The sequence below is a fragment of the Cephus cinctus genome, unplaced genomic scaffold (genome assembly GCF_000341935.2).
Source record: "Cephus cinctus unplaced genomic scaffold, Ccin1 Ccin1_scaffold3082, whole genome shotgun sequence".
Lineage (NCBI taxonomy): Eukaryota > Metazoa > Arthropoda > Insecta > Hymenoptera > Cephidae > Cephus > Cephus cinctus.
This window is the reverse complement of record NW_014334457.1, coordinates 308,201-330,945: the sequence shown is the minus strand read 5'-3', so window position 1 is coordinate 330,945 and position 22,745 is coordinate 308,201. Positions and strand designations below refer to the sequence as shown.

The window sequence follows — 22,745 nt, the reverse complement described above, 5'->3', positions numbered from 1 at the left end:
CCCCCCCCTCAACCACCCTATTCTCGGGTAATTTGTCCTCGTGGAAAATTGAAATCCTGTATAAATCGTGCAATTTCCGACCCAATGTTTTCGTCCTTATGAAATCATCTCTCCCTTGATAATTAATGACTTCGCAGCCTCCACTTTGCGTTCCAAAGAAACTTGTTTCCAACTACATCCAACTTATCAATCCCTAAAACTCTGAGTATCGATATACGTGGTTCAAATGATCAAGAGATTAATGTTGACAGTTGCCAATTCGTAACGTAAATTAAAAATAAATTACCTAAACAATCAGTAATAATAATTGGATCCCTAAACAAGTCAGGACCGTCCAACGTTCCCCGAAAACACATGACTTTCCCGGTGCTAAATGGGCGGGCCGAAAGTGACATGGGAAGCGGTAACGAGCGTCTCGTTTCGCTGTTTTTGCAGACAGTCAACAATCCGTGAAATTAGAACTTTTTTGTCTCACTGTGGTTAAGACCTAAGTGATGATGACATGTGATTTCAGGATTCACAATAAACTTTCTACCCGGTTCTAAATCTTCACGCCTACGTACACATAGAGACTTTGTCGATTCGTGTAAAACGACAAGGGATGACGGTGATTCATCCCTTAGCGAGTGGATGATCGAACCTGGTCGAAATGACTGCGCGAAAAAAAATTCATCTCGATGAACAGGCTGTCTTCGGCTAATTCGACTTAACCGGCGGGGGTTTAAATGATGACTCGGGGGTGGATCAGTTTTTGATTGGACTCCGACGGTGTCTGGCAATACCTGAGGCCAATCGGACGTCCTGCTGAGGGTGTCGCGCGACTTCGCATACATCCCTCAGGATTATCAGGGCTGCGCTCAGTCAGGATAGGTAATTGATTTCATTTAAATGACTTAAACGTTTTATTAGCTTAAATGGGTGCCGAGTCAGGTCCCAATTTGGTTCGTCTTGATGGTATTGATCTTGTATCAGTGTAAACCTTGAAATACTAAAGATTCTTTATATATGCGTATGTCTCGTATACAGAGATATTTATGTATGCTATGTATGGAGATAGGTAGTCACGTGGGCGATGATCACGCTGGGTTATGTCACAGGAAACAGGTCCTGGACCAAGAATAAAATATCGGAAGGTCAAATGTGTCGTGTTTACGAGCAGGATGGATCCTTGATGGTCCGAGGAGACGTCCTGCTGCCTCTATGAAACACCTACGACTTTACCAAGAAATAATATTGAGTGTTGGAGCGCGAGTCGAAGTGGGCTTTGAATGGAATAATAGGTGGAAGAAAAAGCTAGGAAAAGAGGAAAAAGTGAAAAGTACCGAGTGGAGTACAATGGGAAATAGTAGATGAGTCATTAGAAGAAGAAAAAAATGATACAGTGGCAATGATCCGTCAAATTATGGCTTGAATTTCAAAAAGGGAATAGTGCACTTCTTTCGTTGAGGCCCAATGGTACCTCGGCCAGATATAAATGGGGTCCTACAACCCGCAGTTTACCTGTCGATACCTTCACTCTTCTATTATTCTCTGAGGTGAACACGAGCCGCCTGCTGATGTTGGATCACGCCTTCAGGATCCGGGCATATTATGGTATTGGCTTGAATTTCTTTTTCTTTCTCCCTTTTCAAATTTTTTTTTTTTTGAAAATTGTAAAGGGTACCACAGGACCCGCACCTGTTACCGGCTGGGACCTATGACTCTAAGATCCACGTAATTCTATGTGTTTAGGAGAGTTTTTCGGATACCTGCTTGAAATTTGAGTCCCCTTTACCTGAGTGGATGGGACCCAATCTCTTCCACGATGCCCAAAACTTGGGTATTGTTCGTCGAAACGAAAGTGCATTGTGTACTAACGACTTTGGTTACACAGGTATTTATGGTGGATAAGGCCCCCAAGTGTCAAGTGCCAATTGGACAGGTGCAAAAAGTCACGCTGATCCATGTCAAAACCCAAACCGAAACAGATCCTCAATATTTAGCAAGACTCTTTTGTGTGCGAACCAAACTTCGTGACCCAGCCACTCCTCCGAGGGTCCCAATTTTCATGGTATACAGCAAGCAATTAATTTTGTCATTACTCACCCTCAGAGCAGCTTGAGGATTTTCCTTCGGTTACGTTAGTGCTTCGAAAAGTCAATGAGTAATTAGTTTCTATTTCTAACAGAAAATACGTTCAATCCGATTTTTTGAATCTATCGGATATCCTTGATTTTTCACTTAAATAAAACCGGATTTTCACAACGACTTCGAAGTCCGTAAACTTCGGGATGGCAGCTGCCACAAAACTGACCTGCCCCTAAGGCTTTCATAGTTTCGTTTTTCTCACCCCTCGCGCACACGAACACACACATGGGGGGGGGGACACACATGCATCAACGCCTACTGTATGCTTACTCACACGTGCTCAGACGTTTTCATGCACGTTGAAAATTCTCTCGGAGAGACTCTTACGCTTCTTCTGTCCTGCGTCAAGGAACTCGAAAAAAAAAAAAGTCCGAACCGGCCTCACCCGGACTTTTATCTTTGGCTGTCTAAAGTCCCGTAGGGCTTCGTATTTGGTTAGTGCCACGTCGAGACTTGGAGTCTTAACGCACTTCTCTGATATCAGAAACAGAGCGAAGGAGAAAGAGAGAATTCAAATTCCATTCTGATCAAAATCCGGTCTTGGCTATATAGACCCACTACGAGCACTATCCTAGAGATGCACCCGAGAAAAACTCCTGGTCCCACGAGGTTAGGGGGGCCCGATGAGATTAGTGGGATCCTGACGAATTAGGACTTCGTTATCCCGTGTGAGCCTTTCGCTTATGCTAATTAAACTTCGGCCCCGTAGAGGCTGAGACTTTCCAAAATTTATAGGAAGCCGGTATACGCACAGAGACACCGAACGCCTCCTTTCTCTCTTTTCTTCGGCCTTTTTTTGTCACGGAGCATTAAGGCCCTGCCCTGTGTGTAAGGACTGCGGCAGTTATTAATCATGAGCGACCCTTTGGGAGTTTCTTGAAAACCTTTGATAATCTTTTACCCTATAGTTTTCTTATTGCATGCACGTACGTATTACGTATACAGTCAGGGCTGGTGAGCCTGACTTTACGGTTGCATTATCTTCGTGAACAAGAGCGGCTTCTGTTTTATTCCATCCAGCAGGATCATCGGGACTCATAAGAATTGTCTAGTTCCACCGATTTTCAACGATCGGGCAATACTAGGAAAAACAATGAAACGTGTTGATCGATCAGGAGACCGAAAAGACGATGAACGTGCACGAGTGCCGGAAACACGTTGTTACGTCTATAGGATCGATCGTGGCATACAAAAGAGCGCCTATGCTAGGACGTCACTTCGACAATATGCTGATACATGTTCTTGTAAATTTTCAAGTAACTGCCAAGATTATCTGTAATTACGGGAATCGGCGAAATTTTATTAGTTCATTTAGGAAATCTCGTTTATACGCGTGTATATATATATTAGGTGCAAAACTTGTTTCAATTGGAAAAGCCGTTTTAAAATTCCCGCTATATGTCGCGATATACGCTGATACGATGATACGTATATACTATAGATATACGTACAAGCTTGTATATTGTACACTGTACGTATTTATGTTTTAAGCATAGTATCTCTTTAAGATAACGAATACACAGTGTCTTATACGATATAGAATTAGAGGCAAAATACAAGGCCCTTATCCTTGGCTAGAATAGAAAGAAAAAAAAAACGGTTGAGATTTAAGAGGCTTACCAACTTTCTAGTTAGCCGAATGCATAAACTGGGTCTTATAGGATGTCGGCTTGTCTCTCCGTCTCTCCGACTGTCTGGGACCCGAGCTCCGTCTATAAACTCCCTGAGGATGAAAAAAACACACAGTATGAGAGAGAGAGAGAGAGAGCGAGAGAGAGAGAGAGAGAGAATTCGAGAAGTTAGAGTTCATGGATAAGGCCCAAACAGAGAGGGTTGTAAGATTCGAAGATAGAGAGAAAAAGCCAAGCCTAAGAGGGGACCCAACGTTTTTGGACTAGGCATGGCGTTAGCTACTCCAATCCTCCTTGGCAGGTGGATGAGCCTTAGATAGAAATTTCCATGTAACGTGTGTCTCAAGACGAACGGAAGTCGGTGCCTCCGAGGCACTCCCGATGAACTTTCCATCCGTGGGCCTTACAATCCAGCCGCCATAACCGCTTCATAACCGTCCGCGGTCCCAGGTAGCTTCCCGAAATTGAAATTCTCAACTGGCCGGACACTCACCTGTCCCCAATCGACTCTGACCACCTCCCGGAATCCCAATTTATTCTACCTAGATCCCTCGACACGTAAGGCCCACCATATAAGTCCCAACCATTCGACCCCTTTCTGTCCCATCTCCCTAACGTTAACACCCTTCCCACTTATTTCCGAGCCCTTCGGGAATTTCAGCCAGTCCGTTTATCGTAACCCGCACTCCGGAGGCCCCGCTATTCTAACCACTGAGCCAGATATAGACACTACCGCACCAACACGAGCACCCAAAACACACCCAGCCCTTAATTTTCAAAAGAACACGCGTGCACGCAACCTGACCACACGCGTTTAAAACCCTCGAGAATCCCAGCACCCTGTCTGGTGTCTGGACACGGGACGACCAAGGTTTCTTGGGAATTCTGTTTAGAGAACTGTAGTTTCCCGTTAAGGGTGAAACTCGTCTAGACATAACAAACCCTCATCAAGTACACGTTTACGTTTTAACATTTTCTATTTTACCATTTTTTTTTATTTACATAAGTTTTTTCATGTTTCCCATTTCTCCATCCTCGTCCGTGTTGATTCTACCCGTACGCGCCTTCTGTCTTCGGCAGTGCGCCATCTTAACAGTCTGTCGGTTGACGTTGCATTCTTTCCATAGTCCAGAACTAATATGGATGAGCCAGCAACTACGTAATCCAGAAACCAGTTGCCATTTCCGTCACGGACCAGTTTGCATTGTTCACAATATGCAACGTATCGGCTGACTGAGTCATCCAATTGTAAACGTTCATTACATATTCACGTCCTTGCATTCCAATTTACGAATACGCAAGTAAGATTCCAGCTTACCTCCTTATGCCGCGTCCCCACTAAAAACGTCCGTCGCGATTGCCCATGACAATGAACCAAGAGGCGCAATCGGCCGAGCGTAAAATAATTTCACAACTTTTCCACCAGATAGTACGTCGTTGTCCAGCCTGGAGGAGTTTCAATAGGTTTTACAGCGCGGAAATCGCGTTCCCGTAGTGCCAACGTAAAACGCAAAAAGAAGCAGGCACTTCGACACTGGATCGAAGTCGTAAAACGCAAAGGGCGTCTATGTGCACGTGTATATCTGTACCTTGGTACAAGCAGCGTAAAAAGGTCAATACGAGATCGTATTTTCACGTGGACATCTTGACGGTTTAAAAACTTTTTTTTTTATTTTCGACTCAACAAACATCACAGCGAATGTTCACCACCGGGATAACAGAAATGCCCAGTGATAAGGACCGAACATAACCTCGCGAAGTCCCATCAATTTTCCTATCCAATTTCCCAAGTACGTAAACTTTGGTTTTCAAAGGGATTCAAAGCCTTGGATTGAGGGATCATTACTTTGAGTCAGTAATGGCCCAAGTCACCCCAAGGGCTCAAGTGATTAGAGGCGACCTAGGCTCCTAGTTACCAATATAGAATGACAGGAGTACCAACTAAAAAGCGGCCGTTAAGTAATTAATATTAATCGAACGGATGCAGCCTGGCGACATCATCGGAAATTTCACGTAGGAAACTGTCAGCCTTGATAACACAACAAAGAATAGTCACTCGACTGACCGTCAGGTATACCAACCGTGACGCACGCGTGAATAAAATCCAAGTCAAATGAGAGAAGTGCGCCTTTGCACCTGTCATTGATCACACGATGCACTCGCGCTAATTAATATGCATCCCGAGGTGTAAGATAACTCGGTATTGATAGGCTTTTTTTTCCCTCAACATGCACAACCTGCATTCGGTATATATCGTTGGCACACCTGCCTCAGCGGCTTCAAAGACAAAGAATCTATTCATACCGAAGACCTTTCGTTTTTTAGTCTATTAAAAAAAAAAAAAAACGTGGCTATAGCCATTCAACGTTGAAGCAACAGCGCACGCTGGTATCACGTGACTCGGAAAAAAGTAAGATGAATGCCACGAGATGCATACGTATATCGTTATAGTCTAATGCCCATAAAAGTCGAGGATAATGAAAAATAATTATTAAAATTCTATCTTAATTCCAGGAATTTTAGTATCCAGTGTATTGCGACGATTGGAGATCTTGCTTCAAAGACGTACAGGGAGGGAGGTCGACTGTGGTTTATGGGGGTCGCGTTCCTACTTGTGCAACAACCTTCGTAGCATTTCGTAACACTTCGCGGTTAAAGTGTTACACGGATACATACAAGATGTCTCCTTTCGTTCGCGCTCGGAGCTCTTGTGAACATCTTGGAATGTGTGTATGCCTTGTCCGAGTCCCTCATCGCTGCTCCTCCATCACCATCCGAAGACGTTGTTCGAAACTGATCCGAGCCTACGGTATTGTACCTATCGAAATGTAGCTGCTTGTACAGCCTGACGTTTACATGGAGATGGTTTAGCGAAACGACGAAAGAATGATCTGTAGTCGGAAATTATTTCCTTGTGAAAGGTTTGGGATTGGATATAAAAAATATTTGGAGAAGAATGTCAAATTAAAAAAGAAATACTTACCAATGAATGAGTTTCTTTTAATTTATTCTCGTTATGTTCAATGTTGCCTGTACGAGTGATTTTATTATTGTTATGATATATTCAGGGACATTGCTGATCGGTATGTGAAATCGGTTATCTTAAGTGAGAATGAGCATTTCCACGATAGGGTAGCAATTATGTCGGGTTACCAGTGTATCATTACTGGGGCCTGGCAGCTGCACGTAATTGCGCCTATTCGTGCCGAGCACCACGTACTTTCGATTGATTTACAAAGTATTAATTGGCTGATAATTGGCGGGACCCGCGATTCCTCGCGTAATTGAAAACAAGCGGGTATGGAGTATGATTGTAAAGGTAGCCCATGATGATAGCGATGATAATTCCCAAGCGATAAGTCCTGTAATTTATAATCAATTGGAGCAAGGTGCTACTGGTTTTGTGCCAGTTTGCGCTATCAGACATTATGTTCTGGGTATTTTCACATACACGATCAAGAATTTCTCGTCGCTCGACAAATAAGGAATTTCTTCATCAATATTCAAATTTTTTAATAAATTCTTGATTCATGCATTTTTTTTAACAATTCAAACATCATCTTTGTCTTGCATAATTGAGAATAATGCACTTTTAAGTTAATTATTTTTAATTTATCGAGTTTCAGCATCAATCCTGCGCATATTGAATACCAAATAATGTTATATAAAATTTAATAATATTTTGCTCAGTTCTGACGAATTTCCACGTTAAATTCATATATCGTGTATCATGACTCGTACCGATTTTATACGAAACTTCTCGACAATCATCGTAATCAAAAATTTTACATCACCCTATCAATGATTTTCAAAAATTAATTTTTCATTGCTTCCAAATTTTATCACAACCATCAATATAATTCAATATCAATATTTCTATACCAGTATAGACGTAGCAATAATATTGAACGATCATTCAATAAAATATATTCAGATCCAAAATATCCAAGTCATTCAATGATTTTGACAAGCATAACGACTTTCTCTGGAATAGTGACACAATCGTTAATAACGGTTCGGAAGGTATCCAACTCCACTTTGAGAAGTCAATATCAGACATAATGAACCTACCGAAGAAATTCCATATATATATATCCAAACACTTGTTCCTTGACACATACCCATACGATCACACGATCCCTGCTAGCACAAGTCATCATGGATATGCAGAGAGGCGTGGAGTGGTTCTGCTCCGATAACACGTTGATGGAATGAAGAGAAGAAAAGGAAGAAAAGAACTAGAAAAAGTAGCCAAGTAGCGTGTTGGGCACGCACATGATAGGGTTCCGCAGTAATTCTGTAGTGGCCATTATTATTTTTTTTGTACGATTTAATGTACTTTATAGAAATCTGAATCGCTATCATAACTTATTTATTTCTTTTGCAATAACAGTTATTTTATCTTGACAAATTAGCTTTTATCTGAAAAAGAGTTATTCTTATATTTTTCGTAAATTATTTTTGCTACAGTGTTCGTTATAATTTTGATTAAGTATACTGATTGAAAGCTACATTTTGGAATTTCTTCAGATTTTTGCATCGATGGTTTAGAAATTAGAGGGGGGGGACACTCTGATAACGACTTTGAAAGCACATATTTCGTGACTGAAAGGTTAAAATGAAAGGGAACATTTGAAATTGCATTTGAGGAGACCTATTAGAACTCACTCGATGGGGTGAACAAAATATTTCGAGTTCACTTTTTTAAATGTTATCATTTCTATTTTTGGATCATCGATCTACGTCTGTGTACCAAATTTTATCTTAATCGGTCCATAAATGAGAGAATGGGAGACCTGTGACATACAGACAGACGGACGGACAGATCGAAACCACAATGGTTCCTAGATTTCTACAAAACCCTAAAAATAGTCGAGTAACAATTTGTTACGGATATTTCCGACTCTCATAGTTTAATCTATTGATAATAATTGCCACCTTTCCGGATGATTTATGTCCCGACAGAAATGGCGGCTGACTCGGGGGCATACAGGTTTTGTGTACGTGCCAGTAGTCGCTTGCATTGAGAATCAAGCATTACGCGCTGGTTACATATTTATTTAGCTGTACTAATAAGCTCCAGTTAACCAGTCAGCCAATGCCGTAAGGGCTGCCACCTTAAAGGTATACCAATTCGTTAGGTTAGGCTAGAAAACCCATATGATATTCCATTGGTTGACTGGTCCATTCCCTAAGGACATTATGACCACCTAGGGTGAAAGGGATCGTCATTTATCCCCGAGGAAACTCGAGACCAGCTTATCCAACGAGTACAGCTCGTTCGAGGTAATTAAAAACTTAAATCCTACGCGATGATAAATATCACGGAATAAAAACGATAAACTTTAATCCGATCAGAAAATACTGTCTTTTTGTATTTATAAACGAGCACACATACGTATACACTTTTTTATAAAAATCACCGAAGATCGATTCACGCTTAATCCAAACCGTCCAGCAATGGGATAATTGAAAAGATAACAATGATTATCTCCTATCTGTTCGCCGTAAGATAGCTTCGGTAGATAAGAAACGATCTAATTAACAAGTACAAATTTTATTCAATTTTTCAAGGACACTGTCACGTGACTCGGCACACCAGTCACCATGGGTGAACACCTAGTATAATGTATTGCAAAATTAATTATACCCACTGTCAATTATATTCACGCCGGTTACGTAACGATTGTCAGTCGCACAAGAATCGCTATACTTGCAAATTGACGATCGTCCCAGTTTCGCGCGAAATTATTCCGAATCGCATAACGAATCCATGAATTATTTTCGCCCACATTAAATTGTCTCTTTAATTTATAAGACACGTGGCATGTACCGCACACTGAAAATCGGATACATAAATGCATATGTACAGTCAGGTAAAATTATATTTCACATATGTCCACGTGTTACTGTCACTAAACTTCTATATGTATCGTCGCATATGTATACGTATACAAATATATAAAGTTAGATTCGTATGGCATGCCGATATACAGGGTTGGCGCAAGTCACAACAGAGTCTCTTGATTAATGCTATCAAATCGAATCATCTGGCAGTTGCATATTGGAGCCACTAGCTGCATTCTTACTGCGTTCTTCGAGATGATTGCCTCTCAGAATTCTGCGTTCCTATTACCTTCTCAAGTGAACGCCACTCACTCGTCCCGGATTGGCTGGCTTCTTCGCATGCTTGTTTGTTTAGTTACGTCAGGGTAAGATATAGGTAGGGGATCTAGGAGAAGGGTCCCGAGCTAATACGGAAGGTTGCGAATGTCGGTTAGATAGCAGATGACAGAGGAAGAAAATTACGAGACGAAAGGTACGAGGAGCACCCTGGGAAGTACGATAATGGAGAAGAAGCGTGGACGAAGCGGAGGCGATGAAGTCGTTCTGATTTTTAAGTACCGAGACCTTAATGTTAATAGCTTAAGTCAAGCCGTAGGAAGATGAGTACCACGTGACTCACACTTCAGCGAGTGCGTACGAAGCGTAGATGAAGTGGAGACGATAGAGTAACTGGAAGGCATGATTCCGAGAACGTAAGTATAGTTAATAGAACGTGCAAGTAGGTTTCAATAAGGATGAGTCGGGACTTCCGCTTCGCGAGGTCTGGATCAGCTTGGGATTAACATTATGGATGATTTAAAGAAGCATCAGGCGTGGCATAAAATTCAAGATAAAGAAAACAAGTATCCAGATGGCATCCATGTAGAAGATTTTTACGAAGGTTAATCTTGGCTGAAGTTCAGTTTAAGATAGAAGCAGAAAATGTCCCTAGGCAAATTCCAAAGGAGCCATGACATTTTAGCACCTACATGAAGCCTGCGCACACCCAAGCATTGTCAGTGCAATTTACACTTGTCAATTACCCAGACTACACGTAACAGGCTAATGACAAGTTGGAAAATGATCGAATAAAAGGGCAAATGGATGTAGCGTATTGTCAATGGCTTCGAGGTATAGTTAGTTGGGAACGTGGGCGGAGGATAGTCGGAAATATGTGTATGTCCTTATGTTAAGTGTTAACTCGGTACCACCAGGTGTGCCAAGCGCTGGCTACGTCTTACATCACTCAGCATAAATATGCATTGAGCCGCACCGCCGGTTGAATAATGAAGAACGACCGCGTAATTAAGTAGTCGTTGTTTCAGAACCAGTCAACCTGGATCAGATCATTCAGCTCTTGGAATAGTGATTAGAAACTGGTAAGGAATGCATATTCAAAGCATGCCGTAGGAAGGGTCACTTCAGTCTTGGTCCGTTTCACTTCCGTCAGATCAGTTTGGAGCAGCGAGTTCGGCTGTGTACAAAGCTTCAAGAGAGCGATACGGGGTAGTCCTGCCTTAAGGGGGCTGTACCCAAATCCTGTACCTTAATCCATCAAGATCGATGGGTCACTTCGGTAATTACTGCCAATCCCATCGTGACTTGACGCTCGCAACTGACTGGGGGCCATTAGCATAATCACATTATGAGTGCATTCTAGGCGCGTGTAGGCGATCGCGAGTGGGATAGCGTAGAAGTCGAGCCTGAAGAATGGCATTCCAGGTACTCGACAGAGAAGAAAATTTTCCAGTCCCCATTATCGTCGGGTAATGATAATGATAGCCAAGCGTCGCGCTCGCAGCGCCAACTAGTGGCAGTTCCGAGAGAAGGTCGATTAATAACGTCAAGAACGCCACAAGAGTCTTCTCCGTTAGACCTAGCCAATTCCATCTATAAAAAAGGGAATAGTCTCAACATGTTCATCAACATGCTGGCTTTGCACACGAGCTAAATTACTCCTGAGATAAGGTAGAGAGTCGTACCAACCTTCACTACATACCCGTAACGTATAAGCGTGTCTCTGATCTACGGCGAGGGGCTATGAGAATCTAAACTAACAGAAAAGAGGAAAAGGAAAGACTTCCGATGAACCTAGCACTGTACTCCCAACATGAAAAGTGATGAAGAAAGAAAGAAAAGAGACATAACTTTCACTTCGACAACTTCTAAATAATACGCTACCCATTGGCGTAGATTCCAAAACTCACAGAGAAGTGTCAAATAAAATGTGGAATTTACAGTGTACCTTGTGGCAAAAAAAAGAGCAGTGGTGTCACAACGCGACGCATAAAGCTCACCCTGTTTCCAAACGTCAGTCCAAAGAGCTGGAGGACGTGGCTAATTGGTCAGTATACGGTTGGTTCACCCGAAATAGTCTGCGAGGATTTCAAAGACGTGGATAAATACTAACGAAGTCAAAGTAGCGTCAAGGGTCAGGTGACCTTTGACTTGACTAGGTTAGGTTAGGTTCCTCTGGGTATTTGCAAGGAGTATACGTAATCAGATCAGCAGTGACGTAGGCAATGTTTATACGACGGTTAAGTCACTAAAGAGGGAAACTAACCAATTTAAATTAGTCCAATTCACACGAGCCAATCGATATGTATGACATGTGGAAATTCAAACGCGTTTCGTGATTTTGATTCCGGATACCAAATCCCCTCTATCCACAGACTCTCAAAGCCTGGACTACCTGATGGCAACACGCATCAGTTCCCTCGGTCACGTGTGGACGTAGCTTGTCGATCTGCGTCGTGTAAAGTCTGGTGCACCCTTACCATTCAACATCGTGTACCACCATTACTGAAGCGATCGATCCTATCTGTGTAGGGTTACGTGCGTGAAGTGATACTACAGTGGTTGGCACTACTGTTAGTACTACCTAGTACTATCGCTATTACCACTACTACTATTGCTTCTTACTGGTACTAATACCGACACATGGGGAAAAAGGTTACGAGCACAACCTATGACGTTTATCATTCCTATCGGAATCCAAAGTATTTCCAGCAAGTCTACCCTCTTGCCTATCTGCCCAAAAAGTCGTAAATAAGAAAAAGGTACGTGTGGGACCTGGGAGCGAGTTAACTTGTTTTAGGAAGAAAATTCTCAAAGAATTCTCGAAGCACTGACGTGGAATTCCAGTTAAAGTTTTATTAGAGTCCTTCGATGTTCATCACTTTTCACGTTCGATCATTACGTAAGCATTGACTGACTAATAGAATAGTTGAATTTCAATAGTTGAGTAGGTGCTACCATCTAGACGGTTACGAGCGGAGTTAACGCTGTGCTTGTAGTCTGCTTACAATATCCGAAGGGTTGAAATCCGAAAAAAAAAGTGAATTAAAATGTACAAGCGTGAAATATGTGGGAGTGTAGCTACCTATAGTGGCAAATCTTGACGTAGCTTGAAGACTAACGATCTGAGTCTGAAACCCAACAATGGGGATTATTAGCATTGGCTGAGCCGAGCAGGTTGATATTGGGTTCTCAGTCCCCGACATATTGTAATCACGCTCATATATTGCTCCTCCTGGATGCAACCCTTCCATAGACTCCCAGCATCGTTCCCCTCGCCCCCCTCTCTCTACGTCTATATCCTCTACCCAGTGGCACCATCCCCGAGTTTACTCTCCACCAATCCTCTCTCTTCTTCAGCCCTCCTCAGGATCAATCGATCCTCCGATAACTCGATAATATTACACGCGAAAACCGCTTCCGACGTGCCCGTCCAGTCAGCGAGCCACTTGTGCGAGCAAATAACTAGTTATCGGAAAACTGATTTTATTTTCGAGCGGTGGGGACCCTTGTAATCTTCCCTCGCTGCCTCTCACTTCATTTATTTATTTATATGAAAACAGTTTTATTTTATATATATATATATATATATATCTCCATTTAAAATATCCGAGTTGAGATATGGTTTACTCCTAATCGCAATGTAATGCAATTTATCGCTGCGCCATCCTCGTGTCATTGACTTAAGGATGGTCCATCGACGTTACACCCAATCGATTGGAACTTGTAAGAATTTTGATGAAATATTGTCTCTAACTGATTTCGCTTCTTTGTGAAGATTTCACAAGAAAGGGAAGTTACGTATTGTTATTGAAGGAAGTCATTCTCTTTCTCACTCTCTTCCTGGAGCGACGTCGTAAACATCGTGGTATAACTTCTGCAGGAGGGTTCGCCGAGAACAACCCTTAAACGTGATGCATAACATAGGGGTGGTTACTCGCGAAGGAATGAATGCCATTACTGGAAACGTTACTCGCTAGATTTGTTTTGGCTCGCCGGTCCGACGGCCTCCGTCGTCTCCTGGCACAGGAACCCGACGACTTGTCGATGCCGACGCCAAAGCTGCCATCGTCTCACGTGGCAGTATCAAGCGTACCAACAAATTCAACCGGCATCCCGTCTCCTCTGAACCCATTTTCCCTATTTGCAGATCCTGAAGGAAGTGGCTGCAGCGCGTGACGAACAGCTCAAGGAATTGGCTGGTCTGTTCTCTTATCTTCAGGAGCACCGCAGCCTCCAGGGTTACGAGGAGGTCCAATCACCAAGGTGAGTAATTTTTATTAAACGCCTAAATTCGAGTTTTATTAATCGATAATTGTATAGGATAAATATCAGGTATTGACTTTCGATCGATTTTTTTTAAAAATATCTCTTTACGTACCGGTATGCTTATTCTTTTGTACAAAAGAATTCCTTTCGATTCTTGCCAATGATTTAAGACCTTACGTGTTTAATGGTACAGGATGTTTGAAATGCTTGGGTCTTATTGTACATTATTCCTATGTGCTGTATGCATTCACCTAGTGTACCGTACTAGAGAATCTTGAGCTCTGCCAAGACGGGAAAGAGAGAATCAATCGCGACGATTGGAGCAAGCTGATTGTGAGTGCACTGCCGGCTGGCGTCTTGAGATTCCCAATGTAATTTCGCAATGTATTGCCAACCCCTAGGAAAGGTAAGGTAGCTTCGAAAGACGGCGATCTTTGTGCACTAGATCTCTCCTTTGCTTGTTCCACTGATAGAGGATCTTGGTGGGGGGTCTGAATTCCTGAATTGGATTCGTGGGATTTTCACTGGACATTTTCCATCAGAATCTACGAGTCCTGATCGACCTTGTATAAACGAATGTCATCCATTTGGTTAGCAGTGACGTCAGTACCCAACACTGTAAAAATTATCAGCGTAATACCAACTTCACGACGTGATACGATGACTTGATTGTTCGCGACATGAGATCGACGATGATTAAGGCACGAGATAAGTAATGGATTTAAAAAATGTGAAAAAGAAGCGGTACCAATATACGAAGCGTCCTATCGTAATACCAACCCCCAGGACAGAATAATAACTTCTATAAATTCTCGTGCGTGTAATTTATCGCCTAGAACCGGCTCGTATTTCTAATTAGATCCATGTAGCGCAATTAGTAGGACAAGCAAGAGTCTCTTCTTCGTGGGGAATTATATACTGTATCCAAGCCAATCCCATTATGAGCCGTAAGACCTCAGAAGGATGCTGCGTGCCAATCGTCTTCTGGTACTAAGTTTTTCTTACGTTCGCTGACTGACTGCCTACCTCTGCCATAGGCATAACGGTCTCCGCTATAGCAATAAACCTGACCAGAGTTCTGCTTTCTTCCCTGGGGTGATACACTCGTACTGCATTCGCTGTTCATGATGCTGATCACGATGACGATCATCATGATGATGATGATGATCAGTATCGGCCATACTGACTAGCGCACGTCAAGTCCTTTACTTATCGAATTCCGCTTCCGTTATCAAACACAATAAAAATATCTTAAGGCCAGTTCACAACATGCAGTCTTATCGTTGGAATGGATTAAACGGTGTTTCATTTACAACGACGATGGGAAGGGTCTGCGCTAGGAGTCATTAGCACGACCAGGGTGGGCTCGGATACAGTTGGCCAACTTGGTGCGACTAATAAATCAAAATGGCGAAGGGCGTTTGCCCAGGGTGTATCAACGATTCTCCATGCGTGCTCCGGTTACTTTGTGTATGATAATCGTCGTGAATTAAGTGGAGTAAATCAAGGTGCCTTCGCGAATACATCGCGATCGCCATGACGGTGGGTCTCGCTGGCATCCAGAGAGAGTGCCTGAAGTTGGCGTGATTCGATCGCGTAAATAATAATTAAATGGCCGTGGCTGTGCATTAAGAGTCGGCGTATTCGCATTTCAGGATTATCACGATGAGCATCAATCTTAATTACTCGCTGAACATTCGCCATTATTACTGATAATTAGCGCAGCTCAGTAGTCTAGGGTCTGATTCAGTCTAAGTCATCCTGATTTGAACGCGCGGAGGAAGTGGCTGTCATTTTTTTTCCTTTTACAGTACCCTAATTTCTTCAAGTACTTTCATGCAACTTGAAGTTGGTTCCTTGGCAAAGTACTGGTCTTTATCATTGTGTCGGATTGAAATTATTATAACAGAAGGGCATCCCGTCGTATCCTGTGCGGAAACCGTAAACGGTCGATTGACCGTAAATCAGCAGGATGATTGACAAACTGACCCTCCGTTCCATGAGACATCAAAGGACAGCTGCACAAACGGTGTACGAAGGAAAAACGGTCGCGTCGCGACGCCTACCTTCGTGTCGCGTATCGTCCCGATCACCATCCTCCGGACCTAACTTGTCCTCCTTGCGGTGACCGAGCCGGAAACGTTCACACGAGGATGGAATAGCTCGGCACCGTCGGGATAATTACTATTCCCCAAGGATCGCGAAGTTTATTGAGCAAGAACGGGACTTCCGCCCTGGAATCAGATACGGCTACGTTTAGGTTAGGTTGGCACGCATGCATAGCATATGTACGCGGCGGTGCTGCCACGAAGGCACTGCGGCGAAATTACAAAGTGGATCCCGACTGCGTGCGCTCTCTGTGATTTGTCCTGACTCGCGAATGGGTCCAGGTCAAAGGTCAGGACACACATGAATACATAAAACGGCAAAGCGGGGCCTCGAACCGATCGACGCGACCGACGTGGCTCCGCGCTGTGTTTCACGTTGTGAACTCGACTTAACGGTCTTTGAAAAAGCACATGTGGGACCAATCAGAAGCTAGGACGAGAGCTCTTGGAAATTGGCAATTATTGCAACCCATAACTATAGCCTATACTAGGCTCGAATGCTGCGCTATGCACTTTATCGGGAATAAGGCCCCTGCGCCATCCTGTATATATAGTGTCTGTCGTTATAGTACAGCCCGTGCGGCTATAATTATAAATTAGAAATCGAAAATATCCGCACTCCCACGCCCGTTGCATTCTTCCTTCGCCTTAACAATACAACCTGATCCAATGCATCAGCTGGCGAATTGCATCGGGCACGGCCGGAAGTGCACGGAGCGGAAGCTTCCCGAGCACGGTCCCAACAAGATAACGCTTAACGTATAAGTTTAATCGGATAATTAACTTATTACAGAAACTGTCGTTAAACACAATTCGCCCATCATGCCCATTGCCGCTACATCATCCGAACCAAGTTATCAGGCCCATCAGTTCCAACCTTAATGGATGAGAAGGTGAAGGCTTATCAGTACGCACGAAACGAAACATAACCCAAACCCAAATTAATCATTCGAAAGTCCCAATGAAACGAGGTCCCATGAGAATCCAGCTAAATCGACGTAACCTAAACTCGCGTATGCACATGGGCAGCGTAGCTATTGTTAAAAAAAAAAAAGAATCGACAACGATACAGGTGGATCAGTCGCATCTGTAGCACGAGAGGTACCACGTGGGAACATTAGGTCCGCTTTCGGTTCGAGCAACGCCCAACAAACTGGTTCCTTGTCCTCTTCTTCTTCTTCTGCCTCCTTCGCCTCCTCTCTTTACGATGCACTTCATCCTGATTCTCCGCCACCTTCGCTCCCCACTTCGTCCCTGTCCGGTATCGAACGCCAGTCGCGCGCCTCTCGCTCACTCCCACTGGCTACTAAATCCAACAGCACGTACAGTGTCTCCCTCTGCCTTCACGTATATCCACCAGAGTTTTATGAGTTTCTAATGAGAAGGGGTTGTGTTAGCATACGGAGCCAGGCTAAGGCCGAACCCTTTCCCAAGCAGATGGCCGCTTTATTACTTTTCATCAGAATGTTTATGGCTCGGCCATACCGTGAACGATCTAACTCCTTAAGCCTGGTATGGCACTGCCATCATAGACCAGCCTAGATACTCTCCTACAATTATTGACCAAAGATATAAAATAGGTACCATTGAACAAACACGTTCATAAACGTTATAAGACGACCCATCGTAATATATTCTAATGTACCATAAAAAATTGATTAACGAAACGTCCAATCACCTGCTCGGTCCGTCGATTGTCATACCGGTACGGCTTTGGTATAACCTAAATTCAACGTTAAGCGCTTACTCCATATATCGCAAGAGATAGACCTGATCTTTGCTGCAGATCGATTCGATCTAATCTTAATTATGATCCACCTACCGAATTTACACCCTGTCGTTTATTATACGAGGATCGCGATCGGCTATGTGAAAATAATATATTTGTCGTCTGGACGTGGAGCAGATGCGCCTTCTGTACAGGGTATACATACATTACGTAACACAGACTATTCGCATATGTGTATATACGTTGTTACGTAATACTCGTGTATTATGTAGTTATATATTATGTATGAGTACTTGAGGATATATCGAAAATGAATAAAAAGCGCCGGAGTATTTGTCTTCTGGTATCACGCAAGGCATAAGGTGGTCATCGATGGATCGAATGGTACCATAGCAGCTGCCTCTGGTTCCCACCGGCATCAAAGACCGGTGTAATCGCTTTCTCGAACTGGGGCCAACATAAAAATGATAGGATCAATCGTGATCTCGGATCCGACAGATAAATCTTGGAACTACAATTAATCCATAGATTAATCGAATACTGGTAACGTCTCTGAGCTACCAGGCGGAGCCTTGACGTCTCAAAGGAAGCTGTAATGAAGCCTCCTCGGAGGCTTTCTACGTTATTGTCAGTCAGAGATTGACGAATTATATTCCGAGCTATCCGACCTAACCTCATCTAAGTCAAGTCAATGGATTCCAATCTAAAATAAAGTAACGAGACTCGTTCGTTAATCCAAGGGTTATAAAGCAAGAGAAATCTTGTAAGAAATTAACATTCGAAGATGGCACGGTGGGATAAAGTGATTTCATCCGTAGGGGGGCTACACGCATATCACGCTTAAGGGTGGTTTGAGTCTGATGGGTTTCAAGGGAAGGAGTTGGCTCGAAGTGCTCCTCGGAGATTACAAGAAGGGGTTGCCAGTTTGTTGGTAAAAGTTATGTGAGCGTACTGACGCAAATACCCACCTTCTTCGAGGGAAAGGGAAAAAGGAAGGGTTGAAGAAGAGAGAAACGATCTTCATCCCCTGCCTTCGTAGGAGGAAGCCGAGTGCAGAATTCAGAGTGGCCCGAGACCTAAACAAGGACTGAAAAAATAAAAGGAATGGAATGGACACGCAAGTTAGTATGGTAGAAAGGAAAATGGCATCGGGACGATGCGAAACCAGAGAAAAAGCGTCTACCCGCGTAGATGTTAGATCCGGCTCGTAAACAACTGTCGAACACAATCTCCTAATGCATGCCCGGTCTCTCTGCCGTAGGATTTCGTTTGGTAATAGGAATTTATATCGCGACGAGAAGATTGTCCTGCGAGACCTAAGGCACTCGAGATTCGATGCAATAGTTATAACGTCGCGTAGAATAATAAGATACCGCGAGACAAAAGTAGAGAGTGAGAGAAAGGGGAGCGAAAGGGGAGATAAGGAAAAAGGATGCAAGAAGAGATATGAAACGGAGGGCGAAGTGGTGGAGGATCTTGTGAGAATGCGGACGAAGTGGAACGAAGCCATCCAGTTGGATATTGACGAAGCAGATGAGCTACCAATAACTCAATGTGCGCTTATAAACTGATCAGACTTCCAGCTACCTGCCCCCTCAGCATCCCTTATCTATATTTCTCCTCATGAAACCTCCCACTGCCATTCACTCCTTCTGCTTCCTTTACCAATACCATCCAAGGTCCCTCTTACGAGACTGCGACGTATTACTTGAGGACTTGGGTGGCGAGAGGAAGCGAAATACAAGCGAATTTACCGCACGATTTCACATCCCCTACGACCTCCGTAGACATTCGTTCACCTTGGCTGAGGCGAAAGTCGAATTCTCGAGAATTCACGGGAATTCATCGCAAAATTTGAGACTAACTCAGTTTTTGCGAATATCGAATGGGCGCTGATGGCGCCTGCAGGGACGGCAACTCGTCGTACTTTCGTGTACGGCGTTTGGGCCTTACCCGCGCCTGTTACTCCTCTACCCTCTAGCTTGGGTTCTTCGATGCAGCTATGGGTTATATTGTGGTTTGTTAGGTTAGGTCAGGTCAGGTCAGTTTGAATTGTGGTAGGCCCCTTCACGACTTCCGGGAAAGAGGAGGGAGAAGAATCTTTGAGGATCTGAAATATCGGGCCTTAATCTTCCCAAGGAGTTCCATTCGTAAATCCTAGCTTGGAGATAGAATGTCGGGTAACAGGTGTTCCGGAACCGGATATGTACGTGATCCCAGTTGAAAGCTGGGTCTAATCGTTTGAGATAGGTCCCAACACGCAAGTCGCATTAGTCCCGTATAGTTCATCATGTAGGAACGCATACCACGTATCGTTTTGACTGCCGTGTTACACTTTGAGACCGTAGATTTGACGATGACGTGTCACATGATTATTTTTCAATAGTATATTGAACTATTCCAATGGTATATTATTATTATTGCCCTAAACGAAATGGGTCCGATACGCAGGCTCGACTCGAGTATCGTATTCAGTGCCAAGGAGCCTCACGATATTGTAAACGCCGATGCTTAGACACTCGAGAAGTTGTTGGTAGTTGGTACATTCTTTGATATAAAATAATGACGCCATCTTTCGTGCAGCCACTTTTCGCGTCGTTAAATGGGATCTCGTAATTCTCGGCAATTCTCGGATAATTTAAAATGAACCCGTTTCGCTCGTTCGGGCCCAGTTTTTATTCGGATCTCACTATCCCATTAGTTGGCGTGCCACCCCGCGTGAAGAAGTAATGACTACCATCAGTGGCTACTTCAGGTAACCCGATACTGATGTTGCTTATTTTAGAATGACTTGTGAGAAATGACTTAAAGTATCGATGTTCAACGACTGTACAAAGAGATCAAAAAAGAGTCAGGCTTGGACCAAGGTGAGTCCAGTTGGACTTGACGCGAAGACTCATCTTTCAGGAAGAGTGAGTTGCATTCGCGCATCAGGGGGTGTTCCGGGGCCCTAAGGGAGGCAGGTGAATCGATCTCAGGTCGTATGATCCGCGTCTATTTACATATGGCTAAGCGAACGGGAAGAGCCTAGTCATCGTTCCGGGTGGAGAAAGGGAAAGATAGTCACTGGCAGCTGTCCGAAGCCAAGGCCCATACATCGGGCCCAAGAGTCAGTCTCTCTAGCGGTGTCCATGACGAATGATGAAGATCGGTGCCCCGCGCGATATTTATTTATTTGCCGCAACGAGCAAGACCGCAGGCTCTCTGGGGCCCTCGCCCGGTCATTCAACTCAACTGAGGCCGGTTGCACAAACTTCCGGGCCCTCAAGGTGCTCATTGTAGGGCCCCTCTTTAGCTGTCTATCGTTCATCGGCAGATGGCAGCCTTCACCTCCTAATGTATGCGCGTGTCAACGCGTACCCTACGTGTACCGAGGTACTTCCGGATGTATTACCCCCACGGAACATCGGAAATCGGTATTTCCCTTTTTTTTTTCATATATCCTAAAGAAAGGCGTATAAGCGTTATTGAATAAGGCCCAAACTAATGGCATTATCGCAACTGCAGGAAGAAAATGAAATGAGAAAACATATAAGCAGGGTCACATTCTTCGTGTCAATGCAAATGACTCGACACCTCCTAGGACCCCCCGATGGCATCGTCCACAAAGGCCCCAGAAAATCGGTCCCACCTGAGAGCTACGTACTCGATCGATAATTCCGCGAGAATAACGAAGTCCCCTATGCAAATTTAACCGGAATTTATTGTATTATAACTCCTGGAGTTCCTAACGGTTCGTCACTCGACAAAAGGTCAGGTTAGGTTAAATAGGGCAAGGAGTGGCATGAGGTCGCTTACTCCATCCACACCTCTAACCGAGGTCCTTCCTCCTGTTAACTCACGCATCTTACGAGGCATTCAATCACGGATTCAACAACGAAACGGCACCAAGGGTACCACCATGAAGATACTTGGAATGTTCTATGGCGTCTTCTCATCTCTATACCGATGAGACGTACGTATGTAGAGAAGTAAGCAGACCAGACCATCAAGGAAAACAGGCGGGCAGGCAGGCTCGTACGCTGCCAAGGCGCAGCGTAGCATCACAATAGGAGCCTGATGAATGCCCGTATACATTTACATGGGAAATGGCAGCGGCAGGGCAAGTCCGCTACGTGGAATCGTGAAAAGAATTTCAGCGGAAGAATCGGAAATGATTCGACTCGCGTAGACGGGCGGCTTCTCTATTGGTCGGGAAGGCGTAGTATCGCGTTGTTCGAATTGACGTGTCCAACTTACATTAAAATGCTTGGAAATTTCGGTTGAAAATCAAGAACCGACAGAAGACGATGAGAAGCCCTATACACCGGTAGAGTACGTTTCTAGGAATTTCCTTATATGACTAGGCAAGTGGCGACGTATGAAGTGGGTGGAATAAGAGAGTGGTTGAATGTCACGAAGATTTGAAATATTTCTTGGTTCAAATTGAAAAAAAAAAAAAAATGTAGTAGGACGTCTCGTGAATTTTTATGAATGAACCTGCACTTTACGTGGAACGAGTACATAAGTGGTACTTGGACGGTGTTAGTGGGTCGCGGTTGTAAATAGGGGTTGACCTTCTTAACGAGAGAGATAGTTAGGGGTTGAATCCCTTTAAGGGTAACTGACACAGTTTAAGCGCGACCTTGCTCCTGATAATAGTTTACGAACGACGCGGTAGAGCTATCCCTGCTTTTACGCAAACACGTGGAGACTTTCTCGTGCGGGTTTATGTGCCGGAATTAATTAACCTACAAACCCCCCCCTCCCCCCCCCCGC

The 22,745-nt window shown here is 43.8% G+C and overlaps 1 protein-coding gene and 1 long non-coding RNA gene across 4 annotated transcripts in view; one reads left to right on the top strand and one right to left on the bottom strand.

The window, feature by feature from the left end:
* Positions 1-22,745, top strand: part of LOC107274405 (UPF0489 protein C5orf22 homolog) — a 265,028-nt gene that overhangs the window by 177,541 nt on the left and 64,742 nt on the right. For all 3 annotated transcript variants that reach the window (XM_025091660.1, XM_025091658.1, XM_015753516.2), the window contains one exon: positions 14,032-14,147. In XM_025091660.1, coding sequence (XP_024947428.1) covers positions 14,032-14,147 — 116 coding nt within the window. The remainder of the gene's footprint in view (positions 1-14,031; positions 14,148-22,745) is intronic.
* LOC112495365 lies at positions 962-5,213 on the bottom strand. The gene is made up of 4 exons (XR_003061798.1): positions 5,077-5,213; positions 4,744-4,991; positions 3,748-3,850; positions 962-1,215 (listed from the first exon to the last, which is right to left on the bottom strand). It is a non-coding gene; the product is annotated as an uncharacterized LOC112495365 (long non-coding RNA).